This window comes from Mercenaria mercenaria, chromosome 1 (genome assembly GCF_021730395.1).
Source record: "Mercenaria mercenaria strain notata chromosome 1, MADL_Memer_1, whole genome shotgun sequence".
Classification (NCBI taxonomy): Eukaryota; Metazoa; Mollusca; class Bivalvia; order Venerida; family Veneridae; genus Mercenaria; species Mercenaria mercenaria.
Genome location: NC_069361.1, coordinates 81,552,264 through 81,578,054, shown reverse-complemented (window position 1 = coordinate 81,578,054; position 25,791 = coordinate 81,552,264). Strand labels below are relative to the sequence as shown.

At 37.2% G+C, this 25,791-nt stretch overlaps 1 protein-coding gene across 2 annotated transcripts in view; it reads right to left on the bottom strand.

Moving 5' to 3' along the window:
* The window catches only part of LOC123532363 (leucine-rich PPR motif-containing protein, mitochondrial-like), a 134,068-nt gene that overhangs the window by 26,273 nt on the left and 82,004 nt on the right, over positions 1-25,791 (bottom strand). For both annotated transcript variants that reach the window (XM_045313785.2, XM_045313793.2), the window contains exons 26-32: positions 21,838-21,965; positions 20,490-20,596; positions 19,764-19,832; positions 10,325-10,418; positions 7,359-7,555; positions 4,549-4,727; positions 1,429-1,493 (exon numbers count right to left, since the gene is read on the bottom strand). In XM_045313785.2, coding sequence (XP_045169720.2) covers positions 1,429-1,493; positions 4,549-4,727; positions 7,359-7,555; positions 10,325-10,418; positions 19,764-19,832; positions 20,490-20,596; positions 21,838-21,965 — 839 coding nt within the window. The remainder of the gene's footprint in view (positions 1-1,428; positions 1,494-4,548; positions 4,728-7,358; positions 7,556-10,324; positions 10,419-19,763; positions 19,833-20,489; positions 20,597-21,837; positions 21,966-25,791) is intronic.

Genomic DNA, 25,791 nt, shown 5'->3' with positions numbered 1-25,791 from the left:
TAATTTGGCAAACATTGGAAGGAAATGGCGTAACTCCATAAGGGGAAATAACACTCCTGTTCTAAAAATAGTAATGGGTTGGTTTTTCCAACAATTATTTATGTGATTTTATTACCGAGCAAAATATTTCTTTGAATAATCAAAATTCATTTCAGTTGGGAATTATTTCTTATGACTGGGAGTTTTTTGCTTCAAATTGGTAAAATATGGAGCTTAATTGGCATTGAGAATGGGCAGATATTCGGCCCCGTGAGACACGTGGAAAAGGCCCTGCTTGTCTAATTTCTTATCAAAACAAACAATTAAAACTGTGAAAAACAGCTCTTTCCTCCAGCTACATGTGTGTCAAACATGTATAATACACAACAGTCGGTGACACTTTGATTTACTGTGTAAACATGTTTGGCACTCCTCGGTAATTATCAACCCAGTCATAATACTGATTTCTTTTTTTTTTTTTTTTTCTTTTTTTTTTTTGTGGAAAAGCGGGAGAAATATGGTTTTGGTCGGGAGACGGGAGGCAAGGTGAAAAATTCGGGATTTTGACCCTCCCGCGCGGGAGATCACATGTATGAGTTTGATCAAAGTTCATTGCAAAATGTGCTCTCAATCGTTTTCACAAGCCAAATATAGCAAATTTTGGCCCTTTAAGGGGCCATAACTCTGCAACCCGACGAGATCTGGCCAATTTTCGAAAGGAACCGAGATATTATGCCAATACAAGTCATGTGCAATATGTGGTCTCTATCGTGTTCACAAGCCAAAAATAGCAAATTTTTGCCCTTTAAGGGGCCACAGCTTTGCAAACCATGACTGGTTCTAGCCAGTTTTCGAAAGGAACCGAGATATTATGCCGATACAAGTTATATGCAAGTTTGATTAAAGTTGATTGCAATATGTGGTCCCTATCGTGTTCACAAGCCAAAAATGGCAAATTTTGGCCCTTTAAGGGGCCATAACTCTGGAACCCATGTTGGGATCTGGCCAGTTTGCGAAAGGAACAGAGATATTATGCCAGTACAAGTTGTGTGCAAGTTTGATTAGTTGATTGCAAAATGTTGTCTCTATTGTGTTCACAAGCCAAAAATGGCAAATTTTGGCCCTTTAAGGTCCCATGACTATGAAACCCATGATGGTATCTGGCAAGTTTTCGAAAGGAACCGAGATATTATGCCCATACAAGTTTTATAAAAATCAAATACAAAATGTGGTCTCTACTGTGTTCACAAGGAAACTGTGGCCGGACAGACGACGGACGAAGGGCGGCGGTCACAAAAGCTCACCTTGTCACTACATGACAGGTGAGCTAAAAAGCCAGGTGTCTTGCTTATTAAAATGGTAAGTGGGTAACACTTAAACTGGAACTGAGAAATGAATTAAGAAAGAACAAAAGTTGTGCACAAAATCATTCGATGTTTAAATACTTGCTTGTAAGAAGGCCCTCATCATCTGGAAGCATCATTTTTATTTCATCTGTAGACATGGTTTCACACCTGAAAAAAAAACAAACAAAAAAACAAAGAACTGTCAAATAGTTTTGACAAAATGCTGACTTGTACAAACAAGAGGGTCATGATGACCCTGGATTGCTCACCTGAGTAATATGTCAAATGTCAAACTGATGACAAAATATCTAAGAAAATCAGTAGGTCACATTCATGGTCAATGAAATTCAGTTTTATGATTAGTGTGCAAAACTGTGCATGTCATCAAAATTTCAAGGCTGTATCTTAAAAACAAGAAAGTAGGTCAAAGTCACAGTCAAGTGACATCATATTACTTGGGGTCATCAGGTAATTATAATTAAACAGTCTTGGAAATAGGATCAAATGATTTTTTAAGTATTTTTTCCTATATAACTCGCATTATAACTAAGTGACCCCAGGGCGGGGCCTCTTTTAACCCCAGGGGCATAATTTGAACAATTTTGGTAGAGGACTACTAGACAATGCATCATACCAAATATCAAAAGCCTAGGTCATATGGTTTCAGACAAGAAGATTTTTAAAGTTTTTTCCTACATAAGTCTATATAAAACTTGGGGCCCCCAGGGCAGGGCCTCTTTTCACCCCTGGGGTACAATCTGAACAATTTTGGTTGAGGACCATAAGACAATGTTAGAAACCAAATATCAAAGGTGTAAGCGTTTTGGTTTCAGACAAGAAGATTTTCAAACTCTTTTTCCTATATAAGTCTATGTAAAACTTGGGACCCCTGGGGTGGGGCCATATTGACCCTAGGGGGATAATTTATATACTCTTGGTAGAGGACCATTAGATGATGCTACATACCAATAATCAAACCTCTAGGCACTGTGGTTTGAACAAGAAGATTTTCAAAATTTTCACTATATAAGTCTATATAAACCATTTGTTTGTTTGTTTTGGGTTTAACACCGTTTTTCAACAGTATTTCAGTCATGTAACGGCGGGCAGTTAACCTAACCAGTGTTCCTGGGTTCTGTACCAGTACAAACCTGTTCTCCGCAAGTAACTGCCAACTTCCCCACATGAATTATCAGAGGTGGAGGACTAATGATTTCAGACACAATGTCGTTTATCAAATTTGACCCCCAGGGTGGGGCCATATTTGACTAGATGATGCTACATACCAATAATCAAACCTCTAGGCCCTGTGGTTTGGACAAGAAGATTTTCAAAAATTTTCTCTATATAAACCATTTGACCCCCAGGGTGGGGCCATATTTGACTTGAAGGGGATAATTTGAATAAGCTTGGTAGAGGCCTACCAGATGATGCTACATGCCAAATATCAAAGCCCTAGGCTCTGTGGTTCGGACAAGATTAATTTCAAAGTTTTTCCTATATAAGTTTATAAACCATGTGACCACCATGTCAGAGCCATATTTGACTCTAGAGGGATAGTTTGAACAACCTTGATAGAGGACCACTAGATGATGCTACATACCAAATATTAAAGCCCTAGGACCTGTGCTTTTGGACAATATTTTTTTAAGTTTTTCCTTCAGGTTTTGTTTGTTTTGGGTTTAACACCGTTTTTCAACAGTATTTCAGTCATGTAACGGCGGGCAGTTAACCTAACCGGTGTTCCTGGATTCTGTACCAGTACAAACCTGTTCTCCGCAAGTAACTGCCAACTTCCCCACATGAATCAGAGGTGGAGGACTAATAATTTCAGACACAATGTCGTTTATCAAATAGTCACAGAGAACATACGCCCAGCCTAAGGATGGATCTCGCGACCCCGCGATCCGTAGACCAACGCTCTTACCTACTGAGCTAAGCTGATGGGCTTTTTCCTTCAGGTTGCCATGGCAACAAGAGTTCGGTATGGAATTTAATTTTTTGAAAAAATTTTAGAAGACCATCCAAGGAACATCAAAATTGGGTTGGTGGGTTAGATGTTGTTTAAAAGAAAGTGTGGACAGAGGAACAACAGACTGAGGACGGATGGACGGTGAGCAATCACAATAGCTCACTCCGAGTGTGAGCTAATAAAACTGAAAATCTAAGTAAGAAGAGGAATAATTCATGAATTATTTGTACCAGGCCCGTTGTTCATTTCAGGACAGTGATGTGGAAGAACTAAAACATTTTAAGTTTGAATCAAAACATTAAGTAGTAATAAAGATTCTAGTGAAAGTCCATCTATCTTAATGCGAAATTCTAAGTAAAAGGAGGGCATAATTCATGAAATACTGTGTCATATGATGTGGGTGATAATGTGGAACAACTTTTTCAGATTGAATTGAATCTCTTCTGTAATAACAGAGATGCAATGAATGTAATAGTTTTCAGTAAATGGGGGTAAAATTTGTATTAAGAGTTTGTAGAACACAAAATGCCTCCTGAACCCTCCTTGATGCATGCGTTAATTGCACAAGGAACAGAACTTATTTGGTCATTGTGCACCTAATGTTTGACATACTAACCTCAAATCAATAATTATCGGTCATTTACCAGTCATAAGTAAACTCCATATCAAATGTGATCTCAGACCAAAATATTATCTAATAATTTGGCAAAACAAGTTCTACTGTTCTGGGTCAATGTGAACTTAACCTTTGACCTACTGATCTCAAAATCAATAAGAGTCTTCTGCTGGTCATGATCAACATCCCTATAAAGTTTCGTAATCCTTGGCACAAGACTTCTCAAGTTATCGTCCGGAAACGGTTTAATTGTTCCGGGTCACTGTGACCTTGACCTTTGATTTACTGACTTCAAAATCATTAGGTATCATCTGCTGGTCATGATCAACCTCCCCATAAAGTTCTGTGATCCTACACTAAGCGTTCTTGAGTTATCATCCAGAAACCATTTAACTGTTCTGGGTTACTGTGACCTTGACCATTGATCCCAAAATCAAAAGGCATCATCTGCTGGTCATGACCCATCTTCCTATCAACTTTAATAATCCTAGGCCCTCACGTTCTTGAGTTATCATCAGGAAACCGATTGGTCTATGGACGGACAGGCCGACATACTGATCTGCATAAAAAAGGAAGGGGGCATCTTCTTCTTCTCGTTTGCGGTCAAAGTGAAGGGGGCATAATAAAAGACTTACTTCTTCAATGCCCGTTTGAACTCCCTTCGTTTCAGTAAAAGTAATAATGTATCATCATTTGCCTCTTCTGCTGAAGTCTTTTCAGCTGGTTTTGCTGGTTCCGGTTTCTTTTTCTTTTCAGCTGGTTTCGTTGGTTCTGGTTCCTTTTTCTGCCTAAACATCGCTCTTGGCCGGGAAGCCTGCATATATATCACATTGTTTAATATCATCTAATAAATCCTAATAAATACAAGTCTTGTGTATATATAAGTGTGACAGAAAATAGTACTAAATTGACCAAGAAGATAAAATATCTCAATTAATAACTAGAAATGTGTCCATGGGACACAGATGCCCCCACTACATGACAAAGGACACAGATAACTTTGGGAAAACAATATGTTGCTATTTAAAAAAAAAATGCAAAAAATGACCATATATAATGTAAATATAAACATATATGCTTTCTTGGGACGCAAAACCCTAGGTGCACAACTGCACATGCTGACCAACATTCCTGTAAACTTTGGTGACTCTAGGTCAAATACTTTTGGAGCTAGGCACGACACAACATTCTCGGAGGATGGACGGACAAAGGCAAATCTATATCCCTCACCCCCCCCTCAAGTGGGGGCATAAAAAACTTAAGCCTTACAGCATTAAATCATTTATGAATCATTGAAGAATTTCAATGTTTTGTAGGAGACGAACAAGTTACTCATTTAGACGGACTCCCATCTGCAGGGGTAATAAAGGCAATATTTTTATTTTGTTAGGATAAATGCTGTACCAACACAATTATAGGTCATATGGTGACTTTCCAGCTTTGATGGAAGAGGAAGATCCCAGGTGCCCTCCTGTACATTTTTTTGTCACGAGTGTGAACCTGGGTAGAACCACCAACCTTCCAGAAGCCAGCTGATGGCGTAATAAAGACAAGAATTTGTAATAGAGTTACCAACCCCTACCTAATGACATTTTTCACAAAACATGCTGCATGCCAACATAACTTCTTCTAAGTAATAGGGCAATATACTAACGATGTATATAAATCATAACTATATAATATATCAGTCATGAAGATATTTTGAAGTTTGAAAACGTCTGAAAATCTATAACTGGTGAATGCTTTCAAATGCTAATTTCTGTATTTTAAAGAATTAATTTGATTTCATTTTTAAATTGGTAAGAAAAAAAAATATAATAAAATCTTCTATCATATCAAAGGGAGGTAATTAATACTCAAATGAAGTGCACGACAATTACATGGTTTGAAAAAGGCAAGAGTGCCAAGATGGCCCTGGGTCGCTCACCTGAGAGACGCACCATAATAGTGTGAACATGTTTGACCTAGTGATTTCATGGTAACAAATATTCTGGCAAATTTTCATTAGGATTGGGCCAAAAATGTGCTCTGTTGAGTTTAAACAAGTATTTTCTTTGATATGACCTAGTGACCTAGTTTTTGACCCCAGATGACCCATATTCGATCTTGCCCTAGACTTTATCAAGGTAATCATTCTGACCAAATTTCATGAAGATAAATTGAAAAATACAGCCTCTATCGCATACACATGGTTTTCCTTTGATTTAACCTAGTGACCTACTTTTTAACCCCAGAAGACCCATATTTGAACTCTACCTAAATTTCATTTAGGTAATCATTCTGACCAAATTTTATGAAGATCGATTGAAAAATACAGCTTCTATGGCATACACAATGTTTTTCTTTGATTTGAGCCAGAGACCTAGTTTATAATCCAAGACGACCTATATTCAAACTCGACCTAGATTTCATCAAGGCGATCATTCTGAACAAATTTCATGAAGATCAATTGAAAAATACAGCTTCTATGGCATACACAAGGTTTTTCTTTGATTTGACCTAGTGACCTACTTTTCACCCCATATGACCCATATTTGAATTCTACCTAGATTTTATTTAGGCAACTATTTTGTCCAAATTTCATGAAGATCAATTGAAAAATACAGCCTCTATCTCATACTCAAGGTTTTTCTTCGATTTGACCTAGTGACCAAGCTTTTGACCCAGATAACCCATATTCGAACTCAACCTTTCAGGGGCCATAACTCTGGAACCCATAACGGGATCTGGCCAGTTAAAGAAATGAACCGAGATCTTATGGTGATACAAATTGTGTGGAAGTTTGGTTAAAATAAAGTCATATTAAATGAAACCTCTATCGTGCAGACAAGAAATTGTTGACGGCCGGCTGGCCGGAATGTACTCATGGTATGATACTTAAGTGACTTTACAATGTTAAATTTTAGCCACATAAACCCAAAAATTAGTCACATAAACCAACTTTTGGACACTTTTTAAAGTGACTTTCATATAAACAAAGAGTCCAAACCCTAACCTGCTAGACACTCAAGTACCAATTTGTTAGCCCGGACCGACTGACGACGGACAAAGTGTGATCACAAAAGCTCATCTTGTCACTATGTGACAGGTGAGCTAAAAAAGAAAGAAGACAGACTCATCATGATCACAACAGCTCACCATGAACTGAAAAGATCATGGCGACAACTGCTGAAATTGAGTAAATATTGAAGCAAAGTATTTGTAATTTTGTCTGTAGAAAATAATTCTAAGGAAATGTCTTTATAGAGTTTCTGGTATGGGCAGCCATCAAGGTAGAACCAATGAGCTTCCTGTAAGGCAGCTTAATGGTTTCCTCATATGAAAAATTCTACATCATACACAAGGTTTTGAGCTCACATCAGTCAGCGGCAAGTGATTCAAAGTCAGCCACTATAACCACTCGGCTAGAAAAATGCCCTACAGAACTGTATAGAAACTACCTTACCTTCACAACAGGTTGATCTCCTTTATTTTCCTTTATCAAGTCCAGTGTAATTTGATCATATGGCACTTCACGCCCATGGCGGGACAGAAATTTGGCAAAAAATCTTAGCGTGTTAATATCAGCTATAACCTCTTCCTCATCAAACTTTGTTTCAAAGTATCTGATACAAGCATCCACATCAGGATTTTCTTTGTTACCTTCAGATATTGCAATATAAACATTTTAGCATGACTAAGTTTCTTTACCAACAAGAGGGTTGTGATGACCCTGGATTGCTCACCTGAGTAATATCAGCTTCATGTTTCAAATGTCAAACTGATGCTAAAATAAGGTCACCGAAAGTCAATTTTAAAATCGGTGTGCAAAACTGTATGTGTCATTCAAATTTCAAGACTGTACCCTAAAAAGCAAGAAAGTAGGTCAGTAGGTTACATTCATGATCACTGAAAGTCAGTTTTAAGATTGGTGTACTTAATTGTGTGTCATCCAAATTTGAAGGCTGTGTCTTAAAAACCAAGAATGTAAGTCAGCAGGTCATTTTCATGGTCGCTGAACGTCAGTATTAAGACCGGTGTGCAAAACTGTACATGTCATCCAAATTTCAAAACTGTATCTTAATAAAACAAGAAAGAAGGTCAGTAGGTCAGAGTCCACATGACCCAGATTCGATCTGACCTAAAGATCATCAAAGTTAAGATTCTGACCAAGTTTCATAAAGATACAGTCATAAATGTTGCCTCTAGAGTGTTTACAAGCTATTCCTTGGTGACTTTTATTTCATAGAGATATTGTCATTAATGTGTTAACTAGCTTTTCCTTTGATCTGACCTGGTGACCTAGTTTTTGACCCCATCTGACCAAGATTTGAACTTGACCTAACGATCACCAAGTTTAACATTCTGACCAAGTTTCATCAAAATATGGTCTTAAATGTGGGCACTATACTGTTAACCAGCTTTTCCTTTAATTCCACCTGGTGACTTAATTTCTGATCCCACTTTACCCCAATTTGTACTTAACCTAAAGATTTTCAAGATTAACATTCTGAGTTTCATTAAGATATGATATTAAATGTGGCCTCTATTGTGTAAACTAACCATTCCTTAGATTTGAACTGGTGATCTAGTTTTTGATCCAATCTAGTAAAGATTTGAACCTGACCTAAAGATCATCAAGATTAACATGATTAACATTGTGACCAAGTTTCATAAAGACATGGTCATAAATGTGGCCTCTAGGGTGTTAAATAGCTTTTCCTTTAATTTGACTTAGTGCCTTTTTTTTTAAATCCCACCTGATCCAGATTTGAAGCTGACCTAAAGATCACCAAGATTAACATTCTGAGAAAGTCTCATGAAGATACAGTCATAAATGTGGCCTCTAGAGTGTTAACAAGCTTTTCCTTGGATTTTTTGATCTGGTGACCTAGCTTTTGATCCCACAAGATCCAGATTTAAACTAGATCTAAAGGTCATCAAGATTAACATTCTGACAAAGTTTCATTAAGATACGATCATAAATGTGGCCTCTATTGTGTAAACTAACCATTCCTTAGATTTGACCTGGTGATCTAGCTTTTGACCCAATCTAGTCAAGATCTGAACTTGACCTAAAGACCATCAAGACTAACATGATTAACATTGTGACCATGTTTCATAAAGATATGGTCATAAATGTGGCCTCTAGAGTGCTAAATAGATTTTCCTTTGATTTGACTTAGTGACCTAGTTTTTAACCCTAATTGATCCAGAGTTGAAGCTGACCTAAAGATCACCAATATTAACATCTTGACAAAGTTTCATGAAGATACAGTCATAAATGTGGCCTCTAGAGTGTTAACAAGCTTTTGCTTGGAATTTTTTACCTGGTGACCTAGTTTTTGTTCCCATCAGATCAAGATTTGAACTTGACCTAGAGATCATCAAGGTTAAAATTCTGACCAAGTTTCATAGAGATATTATTAAACATGTGGCCTCTAGAGTGTTAACAAGCTTTTCCTTTGATTTGACCTTGTGACCTAGTTTTAGACCCCAGATGTCCCAATGTCCAAGATTTTACTGAGGGTAACATTTTGACCCAAGTTTCATTAAGATTGGGCCAAAAGTGTGACCTGTAGATTGTTAACAGTCAAATTGTTAACAGTCATATTGTTGACAACAGACGACTGACAGCGGACACGGGGCGATCACAAGAGCTCACCATGAGCACTTTGTGCTAGGTGAGCTAAAAATGGAATTGAAACTGCTTTATAATCTGCAATAAAACAACTATTTGACAGGAAGACCAGCGACAGACTATTACGGTATCAAATTCTGTCTCTTGAAGTATGATTCATTACCATGACACTAAGTACATTTTTTGAATTAACATCTTGATATACCCTGGTTCATTATTCAGCAGCTTGCATACTTTAACCACTTGTGCTTCAAATTTGAACTCTAACCTTGATGTATCCAATGATAAACCATATTGCTAAGGCATTCACTATCTAAATAATCAAGATTAAGAATCATTAAAAGTAACTGAGCCGCGCCATGGGAAAACCAACATAGTGGCTTTGCGACCTGCATGGATCCAGACCAGCCTGCACGGATCCATGCTGTTCACTTACAGTTTCTCCAATTCCAATAGGCTTTAAAAGCGAACAGCATGGATCCTGACCAGACTGCGCAGGCTGGTCTGGATCCATGCTGGTCGCAAAGCCACTATGTTGGTTTTCTCATGGCGCGGCTCAATTTATTATACTTTATCAATAAACAAATAGAATGCCTAACCATAAGTTCATTTTACATGAAAGCCTGGGTCAAGCTATTAATAATGTTTTTACACATATCCAGTCGTCCTTCAAATAGAAGAAACCCAGTTCTTACACGGATAGAAATGGCAGATGCTAAGACTTGTCTAAAGATACATTTGGTAATGATCTGTTGTCATAAAAAATACTTCAATAAAACCTTGATACTCACACATGGCTCGTAGATTCAAACAAACTATCTCAGCCTGTTGAATGTTTCCTGGCAAGTCGCTAACCAGCTGCAAAAACTCATCAATCAGTTCATCCTATCAATAGAAATCAAGTGTTTTGTTCTGCTTTTCTTTTAACAATTTTTGTCATAACTAGAACTGTCACAGGAGTGACTCATACCCCCACCATACGGTCTTGTCACAGAAGAATGGCAACCATAAGAAATCTTAACAAGAGATCACAGAGTGATCTTGGCACCCACCAATGTGCCATTTTTGAGTGTTCCAAATTTCAAGACTTACTGACTAGCTCAAGGTCAAATTTCATTTCCGTACACAACAGTGTGCATGTGGTCCAAATTCGAAAGCTGTAGCTTGAGAAATGTGAAAGTAGGTCACTAGATCAATTTCAAGGACGAAATGTGAAAGTAGGTCAGTAGGTCAAAATCAAGGTCAAATTACACTTCAGAACACAAATTTATGCATGTGGTCCAAATTTAAAGCCTGTACCTTCAAAAATGTGAAAGTAGGTCACTAGGTCAATGTCAAGGTCAAAGTTTGTTTCGGTACACAATCCTATGCATGTGGTCTAAATTTGAAGCCTGTAGCTACAGAAATGTGAAAGTAGGCCACTAGGTCAATCTTAAGGTCAAAGTTCATTTCGGTACACAAAACTATGCAAGTGGTCCAAATTTGAAGGCTGTAGCTTGAGAAATGTGAAAGTAGGTCACTAGGTCAAAATCAAGGTCAAATTTTATTTCGGAACACAGAACTAAGCATGTGTTCCAAATTTGAAGCCTGTATCTTCAAAAATGTGAAAGTAGGTCACTAGGTCAATGTAAAGGTCAAAGTTTGTTTCGGTACACAAAACTATGCATGTGGTCCAAATTTGAAGGCTGTAGCTTGAGAAATGTGAAAGTAGGTCAGTAGGTCAAAATCAAGGTCAAATTCCATTTCAGAACACGAAACTATGCATGTGGTCCAAATTTGAAGCCTGTACCTTCAAAAATGTGAAAGTAGGTCACTAGGTCAATGTCAAGGTCAAAGTTTGTTTCAGTGCACAAAACTATGCATGTGGTCCAAATTTGAAGGCAGTAGCTACAGAAATGTGAAAATAGGTCACTAGGTCAAAATCAAGGTCAACTCATGTCAAGGTTCATCTTGCCACTCAAAACCATACAAGTGGTCCAAATTTGAATGTTGTAGGTTATTGACAAGATTATAAAATCTTTTCCCTATATAAGTCTATATGAACCATGTGACCCCACAGGGCGGGGCAATATTTGACCCTAGGGGGATGATTTGAACAAACTTGGTAGAGAACCATTAGATGATGCTACATTACAAATGCCAAAGCCCTAGGCTTTGTGGTTTGGACTAGAAGATTTTCAAAGTTTTTCCCTATATAAGTCTATGTAAACCATGTGACCCCTGGGGCGGGGCCATATTTGACCCTAGGGGGATAATTTGAACAATCTTAGTAGAAGACCACTAGATGATGTCATATACAAAATATCAAAGCCCTAGGCCATGTGGTTTTGAACAAGAGGTTTTTCAAAGTTTTTCCCTATATAAGTCTATATAAACCATGTGACCCCCGGGGCGGGGCCATATTAGACCCCAAGGAAATAATTTGAATCATCTTGGTAGAGGACCACTAGATGATGCTTCATACCAAATATCAAAGCCCTAGGCTCTGTGGTTTTGGACAAGAAGATTTTCAAAGTTTTTCCCTATATAAATCTATGTAAATTATAGAAATAAACAAAGGGCCATAACTCACTAAAAAATTGTTGAACCAGTCTGATTTTCAGTGGGACACAACTAGGGTACCAATACATCATTCTGACAAAGTTTGGTTAAAATCCCCCCGGTAGTTTCTGAGTAGATGCGATAACGAGAAATTGTTAACGGACGGACGGACGGAAGGCAACGGACCACGGACGCAGAGTGATTTGAATAGCCACCATCTGATGATGGTGGGCTAAAAATACTTTGGAGTACTTCATCCTGGGCTTCAACATATAAGTAATACTAGTATAATACTAGTATAGTGATACTTGTAAATATATTAAATCTCTAATATTAGAGATACACTAAAAAAAAATGTCTTACCGACTCATGTTACCACAGAAAAATGTTTTTACTTTTTACATAGGACTTATAATAAAAAAGTTAGAAAAATACCTAAAATATTGAAAATCTAAAAAAAGGATTTCTAAAAATAGACTTATTCCTGGAATTTAAGGGGAAGAAACTCAGTACAAAAGTTAAACAAGAGCACCGCCTTGCGGGTGCTGACGCTCATCTGATTTTTTTTGTATAATAGAAATATTGTCCTACCCATGATTTTCTAAGTCTAAAAAGGGCCATCATTCTTGCAAAAAGCAGGATAGAGTCATGTTTCTTGATGTACAGTGTCCACTTATGATGGTGAAAAACTGTTGCAAGTTTTAAAGCAATAGCTTTGATAGTTTATGAGAAAAGTTGACTTAAACATAATATTCAACCAAGAAAATGATTTTTCTAAGTCCAAAAGGGGCAATAATTATTGCAAAAAGCAGGATGGAGTTATGTTGCTTGCTGTACAGGGTCAGCTTATGATGGTGAACAAGTGTTACAAGTTTCAAAGCAATAGCTTTGATAGTTTAAGAGAAAAAGTTTACCTAAACATAAAACTTAACCAAGAAATCTGATATTTTCTAAGTCCAAAAGGGGCCATAAATCTTGCAAAAAGCAGGATGGAGTTATGTTTCTTGCTGTACAGGGTCAGCCTATGATGGTGACCAAGTGTTGCAAGTTTTAAAGCAATAGCTTTGATAGTTTAGGATTAAAGCTGACCTAAACATAAAACTTAACCAAGAAAACTGATTTTCTAAGTCCAAAAGGGGCAATAATTCTTGCAAAAAGCAAGATGGAGTTATGTTTCTTGATGTACAGGGTCTGCTTATGATGGTGAACAAGTATTCTAAGTTTCAAAGCAATAGCTTTGATAGTTTAGGAGAAAAATTGACCTAAACATAAAACTTAACCAAGAAATCTGATATTTTCTAAGTACAAAAGGGGCCATAAATCTTGCAAAAAGCAAGATGGAGTTATGTTTCTTGCTATACAGGGTCAGCTTATGATGGTGAACAAGTATTCCAAGTTTCAAAGCAATAGCTTTGATAGTTTAGGAGAAAAGCTGACCTAAACATAAAACTTAACCAGGCAACGCCGACGCAGACGCCGACACCGACGCCGACAACCGCTCAAGTGATGACAATAACTCATCATTTTTTTTCAAAAAATCAGATGAGCTAAAAAGGTTACTTCCCTTTGGCTCTAAGCCAATCAGAATGACATATAGTGAAAATACATCAAATTTAACCTTAAATTTTAGGTAAAAGGGGACACAATTCAAGAAAAATTAGTGTCAGAGTTATGCACCTTGTGTCACATGATGTGGGTGATGAGGTGGAACATCTATTTTAAGTCTGAATCAAATCCATTCAGTAGTAACTGAGATATAGTGAAAATACATCAAAATTAACCTTAAATTCTAAGTAAAAAGGGGCATAATTCATGAAAAATTGGTGTCAGAGTTATGCACCTTGTGTCACATGATGTGGGTGATGAGGTGGAACATCTATCTTAAGTTTGAATTAAATCCATTTTGTAATAATTGAGATATAGTGAAAATACATCAAAATCAACCTTAAATTTAAAGTAAAAGGGGACATAATTCATAAAAAATTTATGTCAGAGTTAAGCACCTTATGTCACATCATCTGGGTGATGAGGTGGAACAACTATTTTAAGTTTGAATCAAATCCATTTAGTAATAACTGAGATATAGTGAAAATACAACAAAATTAACCTTAAATTCTAAGTAAAAGGGGACATAATTCATGAAAACTTGGTGTCAGAGTTATGCACCTTGTGTCACATGATGTGGGCACATGATGTGGGTGATGAGGTGGAACATCTATTTTAAGTTTGAATCAAATCCATTTAGTAATAACTGAGATATAGTGAAAATACAACAAAATTAACCTTAAATTCTAAGTAAAAGGGGACATAATTCATGAAAACTTGGTGTCAAGAGTTATGCACCTTGTGTCACATGATGTGGGTGATAAGGTGGAACATGTATTTTAAGTTTGAATCAAATCCATTTGGTAATAACTGAGATAATAGATTTCGGGACGCGACGGGACGCGACGCGACGGGACGCGACAAAACTGACTCCTATATACCCCCCTCAAACATGTTTGGTGGGGGTATAATTATGGTGTCTTAAGAGCTTTTGGTGGTGAGGGAAGACCTAAGACATACGTCTAGAAATACCAAATACAAGTAAGTGAATGATTTCCTCACATAAAACAAGAGCTGTAGTTAAAGATGATCAACAATGACCATAAAAACAGGGGTCATCTACTGATAACAGGCAACAATCCAAGGAAGATTGGCAGCCAAAGTATACTCTGATTATTAAAAGGAACCAATTTTTAGTCTCTAGGTCAATATGACTTTGACAGAAGATAGTCTTCTAACTAAAACAAGAGGGCTATGATGGCCCTATATCGCTCACCTGATTAAAACTATTTAAGATGAGTATTGAAATCAGTATCAAACATAATACATGTGGTCCAAATCTTTTTGCTGTAGCTTCAAAAACAAGAAAGTAGGTCAGTAGGTCTGGGCTAAGAACATTAAAGATTAGTATTGAAATCTTTATCGAAAGTTTTTGACATGGTCCAAATTTCTATGCTGTTAAGATCGGTGTGCAAAACCGTGTGTGTCATCCAAATTTCAAGGCTGTATCTCAAAAAAACTAAACTGTAGGTCAAAAGGTCAAGGTCACAGTCAAGTGACCCCTAATTACTTGGGGTCATCAGGTAATTATAATTAAACAGTCTAGGAAATATGATCAGATAATTTTTGAAGTACATTTTCCTACATATAACTCATACACAAGTGACCCCCGGGGCGGGGTCTCTTTTCACTTCAGGGGCATAATTTGAAAATTTTTGTTAGAGAACCACTAAGCAATGCTACATACCAAATATCAAAGGCTTGCGCCTTGAACTTTCAGACAAGAATGTTGTTTTTTTCCTATGTAATGTAAAACTTGGGGCCCCCAGACAGGGCCTCTTTTCACCCCAGGGGCATAATTTGAACAATTATGGTAGAAGACCACTAGGTAATGCTACATATCAAATATCAAAGGCCTTGACCTTTCAGTTTCAGGCAAGAAGATCTTTAAATATTTTTACTAATACAAGTCTATGTAAAACTTGGGACCCGCTGGGTGGGGCCTCTATTCACCCAAGGGGCATAATTTGAATAATCTTGGTGAAGGACCATAAGGCAATGCTACATATCAAATATCAAAAGCCTAGGCCTTGCAGTTTCAAACAAAAATATTTTTAAAGTTTTTCTTATATAAGCCTATGTAAAAATTGGTACCCCCGTGGCAGGGCCTCTTTTCACCCTAGGGGCATAATTTGAACACTTTTAGTAGACAACAATAAGGCAATGCTACATAGCAAATATCAAAGGTCTAGGTCTTGTGGTTTCAGAAAAGAAGATTTTTTTTCTATACAAGTCCATATAAACCATAAGACCCCTGGTGCGGGGTCATATTTGACCCTAGGGGCACAATTTGAACAATATTGGAAGAGAATCACTATACATGGTTCATACAGGACTTGACAAAAAAAATTCAAGGACTTTTCAAGGACTTTTTAAGGACTTTTTATGGATTTTCAAGGACTATTTTAATCGCTTTAAATCTTAAATTACAAAACCATTTAGGCTCTTCATAAGGCATTATGACAGAAGAAAAGTTACAGAACAGTTTTATTTTCCATAAGCTACAATAGCAACTACCTTAGGATGCATCAATTTGATTACCTTTGTAGAGCCACTATAATTGCCTTACATACATATCAAAGCCTTGTTTCTTTAGAAAGTCTTTAAAGCTTCAAGATATTTTATCAATTTGTCAATGGGACTCCTCTTGGCTTTTCACAGGGGTGATTTCAACGCTCTTGTGAGCCATAGATCGACATCAATATTAATACACTACCTTTGCTTTCTGAACATAAACTCTTTTACACGATGAATAATCTCTGTGATAAGCCATTTATTGGAAATACATTTATTTTTAGGCCACTCATGTGTTGTTGATAATCACGCTACATGACCTTGCGCATATATTTTAACATTTGTGAAACCAATTACAGCTAACTTCTACGAAACGGTAGTTCAACTAGGTTCCTCCATGGTGCATTGTTTTCATTAAAAAGATTTTTCGCTCGTTTTACTTATTATAATCTTTTTTTGTATTTTTCACACAATATGATTGCCCCGTTTGTTAGCAAAATTTAAGGGACTATTTACCTTTTTTCAATTCAAGATTTTCAGGATTTTGGAAAAAAAAATTCAGGATTCAAGGACTGTCGAACCATGCTATATAAGGCTACACACCAAATATCAAAGCCCTAGGCCCTGTGGTTTTGGAAAGAAGATGTTTTAAGTTTTTCCTTTTTGTTACCATGGCAACTAGAGTTCTGCTTGGAATTAAATTCTTCGAACAATTTTGAAAGGGGGCCACCACAGGATCATTCCTGTGAAGTTTGGTGTAATTCTGCCTTGTGGTTTACAAGAAGATTATTTTAGGAATTGTTGGCGGACACACAACGCAAGACGGACATTGAGGGGTCACAAAAGCTCACCATGAGCCTCAGGTGAGCTAAAAACATCAGGAATCATTTACTAACCACAGGCAATCAACACCCTCCACCTCCACCTCCACTTAACATCAGGTGGAGGAGAAACTGGGCTGTTAACAACATGTGAGTAGAACAGCTCTAACTCTAAATCAAGAAGGCAGTTTCTAAGTGAAGGCTTTTCCTTTGATTTGACCTGGTGACTTACTGACCCCACATGACCCAGATTCGAACTTGACCTAATGACCATCAAGATTAACATTCTGACTGAGTTTCATGATACAGTCATAAAAGTAGCCTCTATAGTGTTTAACAAGCTTTTCCTTTGATTTCAACGGGTGACATTGTTTTTATGATGGGGTACCTGACTCATATTTGAACTTAACCTAAAAATCATCGAGATTAAGATTCTGACCAAGTTTCACAGTGATATTATAATAAATTTGGCCTCTAGAGTGTAAACTAGCTTTTCCTTTGATTTGACCTAGTGACCTAGTTTTTGACCCCACCTGACCCAAATTTGAATTTAACCAAAAGATAATCAAGTTTAACATTCTAACCAAGGTTCATTAATACAAGGTCATAAATGTGGCCTCTAGAGAGTTAACTAGCTTTTCCTTTGATCTGACCTGGTGACCTAGTTTAAGATCCCACATGACCCAGATTCAAACCTGACCTAACTAGAGCTATCACTAAAGGTGATGAATGTACCCCCCCCCCCCACCCCACAGCATGCACTGACACAGTACATTGCAATCTGATGCACACAAGATTGCATAATTATGTGGACTGTATGTATATAGACTGTATGTATACAGTATAGTAACAAAAAACAAAGTCCCATTACAATGCAGAATATTTATCTAAAAGAACGTAACATGCACCATGCACAACTGTGAAGTTTCATTAAATTGTGTGCAAGGGTTCGGAAGATTAGGCGTGCACAAGACTGCATATGCAGACTGTATGTACATAGTATGTTAACAAGAAACAAAGTCCCATAACTCTGCAATTTTTGTCATTGAAAGAACCTAACATGCCCCATGCACAAATACTGTTGTTACTGATCACTTGTGCGAAGTTTCATTAAACTGTGTCAAGGGGATGAGGAGAGATGGTGCGCACAAGATTGTGTCTATGTATATAGTTTAGTAAGAAAAAATAAAGTCCCGTAAATCTGCAAATTTTTTTTCTGAAAGAACCTAACATGCCTCATGCACAACTACTGTTGTTACTGATCACTTGTGTGAAGTTTCATTAAATTGTGTCTAGGGGATGAGGAGAGATGGTGCACACAAGATTGTGTCTATGTATATAGTTTAGTAACAAAAAACAAAGTCCCATAACTCTGCAATTTTTTTTTCTGAAAGAACCTAACATGCCTCATGCACAACTACTGTTGTTACTGATCACTTGTGTGAAGTTCCATTAAATTGTGTCAAGTGGATGAGGAGAGATGGTGCGCACGAGATTGTGTCTACGTATATAGTATAGTAACAAAAAACAAAGTCCCATAACTCTGCAATTTTTTTTTCTGAAAGAACCTAACATGCCCCATGCACAACTACTGTTGTTACTGATCACTTGTGTGAAGTTTCATTAAATTGTGTCAAGTGGATGAGGAGAGATGGTGCGCACAAGACTGTGTCTATGTATATAGTATAGTAACAAAAAAACAAAGTCCCATAACTCTGCAAGTTTTTTTTCTGAAAGAACCTAACATGCCCCATGCACAACAACTGTTGTTACTGATCACTTGTGTGAAGTTTCATTAAATTGTGTCAAGGGGATGAGGAGAGATGGTGCGCACAAGACTGTGTCTACGGACAGACAGACAGACAGACGGACGGACAGACAACCTGAAACCAGTATACCCCCTCTTACAACTTTGTTGTTGGGGGGTACAAAGATCACCAAGACAAACATTCTGACCAAGTTTCAGGAATATACAGTCATAAATGTGGCCTCTAGAGTGTTAACAAGCTTTTCGTTTGATTTGACCTGGTGACCTAGTTTTTGATCCCATCTGATCAAGATTTGAACTTGACCTAAAAATCATCAAGATTAACATTCTGACCAAGTTTCACAGAGATATTGTCATAAATGTGGCCTCTAGAGCGTTAACAAGCTTCTCCATTAATTCGACATGGTGACCTAGTTTTTGACCCCAGATGACCCAAAATCAAACTCGTCCAAGGTTTTACTGAGGGTAACATTCTGATCAAGTTTCATTAAGATTGGGCCAAAATTAAGACCTCTAGAGTGTTAACAAGCTTTTCCTTTGATTTTACCTGTTGACCTAGTTTTTGACCCCAGATGACTAAATATAAAACTCGTCCAAGATTTTATCGAGGCTAACATTCTGGACAAGTTTCATTAAGATTGGGCCAAAATTGTGACCTCTAGAGTGTTAACAAGCTTTTCCTTTGATTTGACCTGGTGACCTAGTTTTTGATCCCAGATGACCCAATATCAAACTCGTCCAAGATCTTATTGAGGGCAACATTCTGACCAAGTTTCATTAAGATTAGGCCAAAATTGTGACCTCTAGAGTGTTAACAGTCAAACTGTTGATGACAGACAGACGACTGACAACAGACACAGGGTGATCACAAAAGCTCACCTTGAGCACTTTGTGCTCAGGTGAGCTAAAAACAACCAAGTAATATGACGTTTTTCATTCATCAAAATTTTAAAGAAAATGTAGAAACACAAATTGTTTTACCTTCCCTGTATAGGCCCATTGCTGAGTAATACTTCTGAAACTGTTCGCCATCAGCCTCATACCAGGCGTCTGAAATATACACCACATACACAGAAACATCAACACAAAAAGGCCATGTCAAACTACAGAGCAAACAGCATTGTGTTTAACAGACTTCACCTTCGGACACCAATTTAAGCGCAAAAAAGTTGTCGATCTGTCACAAAATATGTCCATCACAGAAAGTTAATTCTGAATTTAAAGATTCTCTACTTGTTGACAATATTAGCTGTCAATTTTCTCAATTTCAAAGGGACATTTCTCAAGAGCGACAAAAACAATCCAGCTGGAGAGAATAAGAGAATAAACATTCTAAGTTGGTGAACTGCTATGTTATATGGCCCTGACCTTGAAGCGAGACATCCAAAACATGCGCTCTGCACGTCATCTCGGTGTGGTGAACATTTGTGTCAAGTTTCTTTGAAATCCTTCAAGGGGTTCAAGAGTTACAAAGCGGACACGAAATTGCTAACGGACTGATGGACAGACACCAGGGGTATAACATAATACGTCCGTTCGGGTGTATAAAAAAAAAGATTTCTTCACATGTAACATCAAAATATCTTCCATCAATGAACGCAAGATTTAAAAATTTCATTCATGACTATGCCACTTTCTATAATATTTCATCTGATCACCACTCTGTGAAAAATCTTTTGTAAACAAATATTGTCTATGTATACATACAGCTAGAACTTTCCTGGCTTTCTCAAGCTGTTTATTTTCTAAAAATGCTGCAGCCAAGCTAAGCAAAACCTCCTGTTCCATAACTACATCAGTAAACTTGTTAAAAGCTGAAAAATTGGATAAAAATTGTAATGAATAATAACTTGAGGTCAAATTATCATACCATAAAAAGAATATTATAACGAATGTCATATGCAGCGAAATATCTCCTGTTAAAATAGTTGAACTATTTGGTAAAATATGTTTTGTAACTATTTCAAAGTCCCAGCATATACTTAAAAGTTCACAGTGATTAATTTGCTTTAAAATGTAATTTGCTAGCAGCAAGTGATTCTGTCTCTGTACCAAGATGAGATCCTTGATCTTGGTCTGCACTGTTCGCTATTCAGTCAGTAAAATTTCAGTGAACACCCCTATAATTATAATACATGTAAATATTATTGACCAAACTGAACGACAGACCAGTCCATGTTAGAGATTTAGCCGGGTAAAGGTTCAAAGGTCTGAATGCCAATTTTTTACGACTTTAGAAAAATACCTGTATATATAAAGGCCAATACTATAAAACCTGTATATAAAGGCCACTATTTTCACTTCTAATTTAACTATAAATAATGAACATTTACATTTGTTGATAGACCACCTGTCAATAAAGACCACTTTTTTCATTTCTAAAGGATACGGATTTGACTGTATTTCTATATACCTTTTATTCTCTATAACCAATTTTGACACTTGATTTGTATTAAATGTAAAGCAAATAACTTCAGAATTATTTTTTTCTGTAGAGAGGTCAAATGTAGCTTTCATCTGTCCCTAAAATTAAATCTATGATAAGGCTAATGATATCTTATATAGACTGTGACCTCTTGTATGGCTGATGACCTCCTGTACGACCTGGGAACTCTAATTTTGCCCATGAACTCCATTATGGCCTTCATATTTAATGTATGACTTCTAGTGTAGCCAATGACTTCTAGAAAGACTTCTGGCCTTTACAATGGCTTGCCTTGTGACCTTTAGTATGGCCTTTGACCCTAGCATATCTAATGGTCACAAGTACCTTTATAATGTCCTGCGACCACTAGTGTGAAACCTCTAATATGACTTGTGACAACTACATGTAGTATGGCCTGTGACACTGCAACCTTAGCAAGTAAACTCCAGATGACTTGTGACCTCTAAAAGGGCTTGTGAACTCTATAATAACCAGTAACCTCTAATATCGCTCGTGAGTGACCTCTTCTTGAGTGGTCACTGACCTCTAAAATGGCATGTGACCTCTAATACGGCCCATGATCTCTAGTATGGTTTTCTTATGTTACGCAATGAAATAAACAAAATTCACCTGACTGAAGACTGCTCTTGTCATTATTCTTGAGGAAATGTCCAAAAACTTCTGTATAATTATATGGAATATAGTGGTACTTTGTTTTCAACATCTCAAAAGCGTCTAAGATGGCAGCTAAATCACCACTGTAAAAGAAAGGATGAATGACTGAAAAACTCATGTGGCATTCATTAAATTTACATGCAGTAAAACACTGACTGCTGGAGGATACAAGGTTATAAGCAAAATACTTGAGTTATCCGAGTTTTGGAGCAATCCAAATGAAACAAGAGGGCCATGATGACCCTATATCGCTCACCTGTTAAACTTGGCCTAGGACTCATCAAGATAAACATTCTGACCAAGTTTCATGAAGATACGGTCATAAATGTGGCCTCTACAGTGTTAAAAAGCTTTTCTTTTGATTTGCGTGGTGACCTAGCTTTTGACCCCACATGACCTATTTTCGAACTTGGCATGAATGATCAAGATAAACATTCTGACCAAGTTTCATGAAGATAGGATCATAAATGTGGCCTCTAGGATGTTAACAAGCTTTTCCTTTGATTTGACCTGGTGACCTAGTTTTTGACCCCCACATGACCCAGTTTCAAACTTGGCCTAGAGATCATCAAGATAAACATTCTGTGCAAGTTTGTTTCAAATCAAACCATAAATGAAGTCTCTATATGGCTGCAAAGGCAAAAATAGCAAATTTTAGCCCTTTAAGGGGCCATTACTCTGGAACCCATGATGGGATCTGGCCAGTTTTTAAAAGAAACAGAGATATTGTGCCAATACAAGTTGTGTGCAAGTTTGATAAAAACTGATTGCAAAATGTGATTGAATTGATTGCTATCATGTTCACAAGCCAAAATAGCAAATTTTGGCCCTTTAAGGGGCCATAACTCTGGAACCCATGATGGTATTTGGCCAGTTTTTGAAAGGACTGAAATATTATGACAATACAAGTTGTGTGCAAGTACGAATAAAATCAACTGAAAAATGTGGTCTCTATCATGCTCACAAGAAATTGTGGACTGACCGGTGGACGACAGATGAAGGGTGATCACAAAAGCAGGTGAGCTAAAACATACGTTGTTCTGATGCTGTGTTACAACAGCAACAAGAGGACCATGATGGTCCTGAATCGCTAACCTCTTCCCACATGACCCAGTTTTGAGAATGACGTCATTATTTGACATAGTGACCTAGTTTTTGAGCTCATGTGACCCAGTTTTGAACTTGACCTAGATATCATCAAGATAAAAATTCTGAATTTTCATAAAGATCCATTGAAAAATATGGTCTCTACAGAGGTCACAAGGTTTTTCTATTATTTGACCTATTGACCTAGTTTTCGAAGGTACGTGACCCTGTTTTGAACTTTACCTAGATATCATCAAGGTGAACATTCTCACTAATTTTCATGAAGATCTCATGAAAAATATGGCCTCTAGAGAGGTCACTAGGTTTTTCTATTTTTATACCTTCTGGCCTAGTTTTTGACCGCATGTGACCCAGTTTCGAAACTGACCTAGATATCATCAAGTTGAACATTCAGATCAATTTTCATGAAGATCCATTGAAAAATATGGCCTCTAGAGAGGTCAGAAGATTTTAATAATTTTAGACCTACTGACCTAGTTTTTGACCGCAGTTGACCCAGTTTCAAACTTGACCTAGATATCATCAAGATGAACATTCAGACCAACTTTCATACAGATCCCATGAAAAGTATGGCCTCTAGAGAGGTCACAAGGTTTTTTCATTATTTGACCTACTGACCTAGTTTTTTAAGGCACGTGACCCAGTTTCAAACTTGACCTAGATATCATCAAGGTGAACATTCAGACCAATTTTAATGGAAATCCATTCACAAGTATGGCCTCTAGAGAGGTCACAAGGTTTTTGTATTTTTAGACCTGCTGACCTAGTTTTTGTCCGCACATGATCCTGTTTCAAACTTGACCTAGATATCATCAAGATGAACATTCAGACCAATTTTCATACAGATCCCATGAAAAATATGGCCTTTAGAGAGGTCACAAGGTTTTTCTATTATTTGACCTACTGACCTAGTTTTTGATGGCACGTGATCCACTTTTGAACTTGACCTAGATATCATCAAGATGAACATTCAGACCAACTTTCATACAGATCCCATGAAAAATATGGCCTCTAGAGAGGTCACAAGGTTTTTCTATTATTTGACCTACTGACCTAGTTTTTGAAGACACGTGACCCAGTTTCGAACTTGACCTAGATATTATCAAGCTGAACATTCTGACCAATTTTCATGAAGATCTTGTGAAATATATGGCCTCTAGAGAGGTCACAAGGGTTTTCTATTTTTAGATCTACTGACCTAGTTTTTGACTGCACGTGACCCAGTTTCGAACTTGACCTAGATATCATCAAGATGAACATTCATACCAACTTTCATACAGATCCATTGAAAAATATGGCCTTTAGAAAGGTCACAAGGTTTTTCTATTATTTGACCTACTGACCTAGTTTTTGACGGCCAGAGCTCCAGATAAGCTTTTGGTGCAATTGGGTATTTACCCATCACTTTTTGTCTGAACTGGGTATTGGAAATTTGAATTGGGTAAAAATAATATCATTACCCAGCCTTTTCAGAAGTAATTGGGTATTTGCTAAAACCAATTGGGTATTTTACCAATCTCGCACTAACAATTGAGTATTTTTTGCTTACAGTATACATGGTATATATCATTAAACAGGACTGACTAAGTATTTTAATGGCGCTCTTCAATGTTTAATACAAAAATGTATTTAAAATTGTAATGAATGTTTCATACTGTTGTTTTCTTTTTCACTTTTAATGCAGTCTGAGATCAGGTCATCCACAATATCCCGAACGATGTGGTCACCGCAATATGCATTCTCACAAAAGATGTCATCCAGTATTGGTGACACTACATCGTCACAAACAGATAACTGTCATTGTTGAACAGCAAAATAGCCCACTAATTTGTTTGTTTGTGCTGCAACAATGTTTTTTCCTGCAACCTCTTTACATTTTATCAGCGTAAAATTGTTTACAAAGCGTCCAAATAACACCGATCAGCCGACTGAATGGTCCTGTTATTTTTCCGATAAATTGCTACCTGTTCTGCAGTAACGTATAACCAGTCAGTCAAATCTAGTGTTAAAGTCTCGTACCCGTTCTAGTTATAAGGAAAATGCGATACGCAAGCTATTTTTTATGAATTGGGTATAAGGAATTTTAATTGCGTTTCAGTACGCACACTGTATGAATTCAATTGGGTTTTCTGCAATTTTAATTGCGTAAATACGCAAATACGCAGCTTATCTGGAGCTCTGACGGCACGTGACTCAGTTTCGAACTTGACCTAGATATCATCAAGGTGAACGTTCTGACCAATTTTCATAAAGATCTTGTGAAATATATGGCCTCTAGAGAGGTCACAAGGTTTTTCTATTTTTAGACCTACTGACCTAGTTTTTGATGGCATGTGACCCAGTTTCGAACTTGATCTAGATATCATCAAGATGAACATTCTGAGCAATTTTCATGAAGATCTTGTGAAATATATGGCCTCTAGAGAGGTCACAAGGTTTTTCTATTTTTAGACCTACTGACCTAGTTTTTGAAGGCACGTGACCCAGTTTCGAACTCGACCTAGATATCATCAAGATGAACATTCTGACCAACTTTCATAAAGATCCAATGAAAAATGTGACCTCTAGAGTGGTCACAAGCAAAAGTTTACAGACGCACGCACGCACGCACGGACAGACGGACGACGGACACCGCGCGATCACAAAAGCTCACCTTGTCACTTTGTGACAGGTGAGCTAAAAATGGAAGTAGAACTTGTGAATATTTAACCTCACAAAACAACATGGTAACTTCACTTTGCAAAATTCTGTACCCCCCACACCACACACACACACAAAAAAGAAACTGAATCTACAATACCT